This window comes from Histoplasma capsulatum, genomic scaffold (genome assembly GCF_000149585.1).
Source record: "Histoplasma capsulatum NAm1 scaffold_1 genomic scaffold, whole genome shotgun sequence".
In the NCBI taxonomy this organism is placed as follows: Eukaryota; Fungi; Ascomycota; class Eurotiomycetes; order Onygenales; family Ajellomycetaceae; genus Histoplasma; species Histoplasma mississippiense.
This window is the reverse complement of record NW_001813982.1, coordinates 2,751,884-2,754,724: the sequence shown is the minus strand read 5'-3', so window position 1 is coordinate 2,754,724 and position 2,841 is coordinate 2,751,884. Positions and strand designations below refer to the sequence as shown.

The window sequence follows — 2,841 nt, the reverse complement described above, 5'->3', positions numbered from 1 at the left end:
CTGGCCATGACTGGCGTCATTACTTCAACCACTGAGAAGAAACACCTTGATAACCCTACTTCAGGATATGGAGTATATACATGGACAGCTATTCGAGCGGTCTGTTGAATCTGGATGCGGATCGGTCACTTGCCTCCCAGGAGCGCTTACGATCCTTCGATTTTCGGCCTTCCGCAAGATGGCTAAGTACTATTTCGCAGACAAGGCAGAGCAGTGCGAGGACCTGTTTGACTTCGGCAAATGCCATCTTGGTGAAGACCGTTGGCTCACTCATCTTTTCATGATTGGTGCAAAGGAGCGATACCAAATTCAGATGTGTACCAGCGCGTTTTGTAAAACGGAGGCTGTTCAAACCTTCCGAAGTTTGCTAAAGCAGCGAAGAAGATGGTTCCTCGGATTTATCACGAATGAGGTGTGCATGCTTACCGATATTCGTTTGTGGTATCGATATCCCATGTTATGTCTTGTACGCTTTATGCAAAATACCATCCGTACTACTGCGTTACTATTTTTCATCATGGTCATATCGGTTATGACTACGTCTAACAAAGTAGAAAACTTGCCTGTGGGGTTTATTGCAGTGTCTCTGGGTTTAAATTACCTTCTCATGCTCTATTTTGGCGCAAAGCTTCGACGCTACAAGGCGTGGCTTTACCCTATAATGTTCATTCTGAATCCATTCTTTAACTGGCTCTATATGGTCTATGGGATTTTTACAGCTGGTCAGCGGACATGGGGCGGGCCGAGGGCTGACGCAGCTGCAGCGGATGAAAACACTACACCGGAACAAGCTGTCGTCAAGGCAAAAGAAACAGGTGACGAACTTAATATTGATGTGGATACTTTCCGGGCGCTGGCCGAAGGAAAGTCGTCCGTTCCCATCCATCCAGCGGAAGTGGTAGAAGGTCGGTTCGCAGCACCGGATCTACAACCAAACGGATACTATTACACCGAGAATGACAACACGTCTACAATGACCTTTCCAGACTTCCCGCAGCGGAACCCAGCCGTCGCTCCTCTACCGTTACACCCTCGAGCATCTTTTGACTCAGACTGGACAAACGGATCTAATTCCATGATCCACCTACCACGCACAGTGGAGAGTATTATGGGAGAAGAGGACCAGAGGAAAGTGCAGCTTGCACGCCAGTCAAGGGTATGCTCTAGCGTTGGTGTAGAGATAGGGGATCTCGAAGATGGCCGCGACTCGATGTGGGGCGGGGACTCAAGATCTGAGAGCCGAGGTCGATCTATTTCCAGGGGGAAGAGCCCTGCGTGCTCTTCTACACGGTCTGGAAAGCTATCTAACTCCGCAGCAGGCGTACTCACCTATGATGGGATGAACAATGGAGGGAGTGGGAGTCTGATCCCGCCGGATACGGGGATATTTGAGCCGACGCGGATTCGGGCGGGGCGGAGTCCGCTGGGGAGGAACAGTCCAGTCCGAGCCGCTGAGGACGGTGTAGCGGATGCATCGCCTTCAACTTCACCTTCACCTGAAAAAAACCACCATCAAGATGAGAAGCCGGATGAAGGGACAGAACAAGCTGAGGCTTCTGGAACGAAGAAGAAGCGGAAACGATCGCGGCTAGTGAAAAGGTCGCGGGATCCGGGAGATATAGTTTGAGATTCATGAGGAAGGTTTCATATTGGGAGGCTGCATTGGTTGTTTTCATTTGATTGCTCTGCTTTGTCTTTCAATTCTATTTTTTGTCCCTGACTCCACCATTCACTTGTTTTTGCTTGTAATAACTGGTAGTGCTGTAAGCAGGGCGTATTGGAGCGATAGTTCTACCTAGATCATTGGTTATAAGGTTCATTGGACAGTGGCTATTTTCAACTCTTAGACATCCATTTCCTCCAATTGGGTTGATTGTAATCTATGCTGATTAAATCCACTTTTTCCTCCTCATCACAAATGGGATTTGGCGATATGGTAGGTATGCGAGTCCGCTTTTTGCCCGACTGTTGCCCGACTGTCGGCCACGCTGGGCGTGATGGCGCGTCTGTGGGCAATTGATTTGAGTGGAAAAGAGAAGAAAAGGATCGAAGCAGCGAGAAGCACTGGATGGTGCTGGAAGGTTCGCCCACGTGATGCCAAGCGGAATGTGACGACAAAACTACAACAACAGCCCAGGTACCGGTACATCGGGCCTCCGCCTGGAGGGGCAGTGGTTTGCTACACCTCTATGCACAATTTTCAATCGCGGACGAAAATTGACACCGGCGATTTAGCGGCGATTGCAGTAGCATTGAGTATATTGAATTTTTTTTAATTTATTTCTTATTCTAAATGTGTTGTATCCCGTATATAAGTAGATATCGATAGCTGGGCGTGCAGTCAAGCTTTGTGGTGACGCAGGTAGCGCTACCTCAGGCTGCCAGAACAACCTTATCTAGCTAGCTTCATCATCCCACTTGATCCGCCAAAAAAAAGAAAAAAAAAGAAAAAAAAAAAAAAAAAAAAAAAACAACTATCGTCTCTGCCTACAACAATCAAGCAATCGGTCAATCATTGCTGGTCAGATTTCTCCGCAAAGAAAAGGTACAGTGGTCCCGTCTTCCCTTTCTTCAGCTAGGAGTCTCACTAATACCGATCTCCACTTCGCAGACGTGCCCGAATATTCCAGCTCTTTCCGCACGGAACGGGAAATCCATAATACTTCCCCCCCCCCCCCCCACCCACACAAAAAAAAAAAACGAAAGCGAGAAAAAAAAATCAAAAAAAAGCGCGCGAGAGAGGCGTGGATTATCTCCTCTCAATAAAGCATAAAGGGGAGGGAGAAAATAGGGGAGAAGAGGCACATAGAAATGTTAGCTAGCCCTGGCCCACATGGTTCT

The 2,841-nt window shown here is 48.1% G+C and overlaps 1 protein-coding gene across 1 annotated transcript; it reads left to right on the top strand.

Annotated features, from left to right (window-relative positions):
- Window positions 1-178: 178 nt before the first annotated feature.
- HCAG_00784 (hypothetical protein) lies at window positions 179-1,627 on the top strand (the record flags this gene model as incomplete). Its single annotated transcript, XM_001543688.1, has 1 exon — window positions 179-1,627. The coding sequence occupies one exon, from the start codon at window positions 179-181 to the stop codon at window positions 1,625-1,627; it is 1,449 nt and encodes a 482-aa protein (XP_001543738.1).
- Between the last annotated feature and the right edge of the window lie 1,214 nt (window positions 1,628-2,841).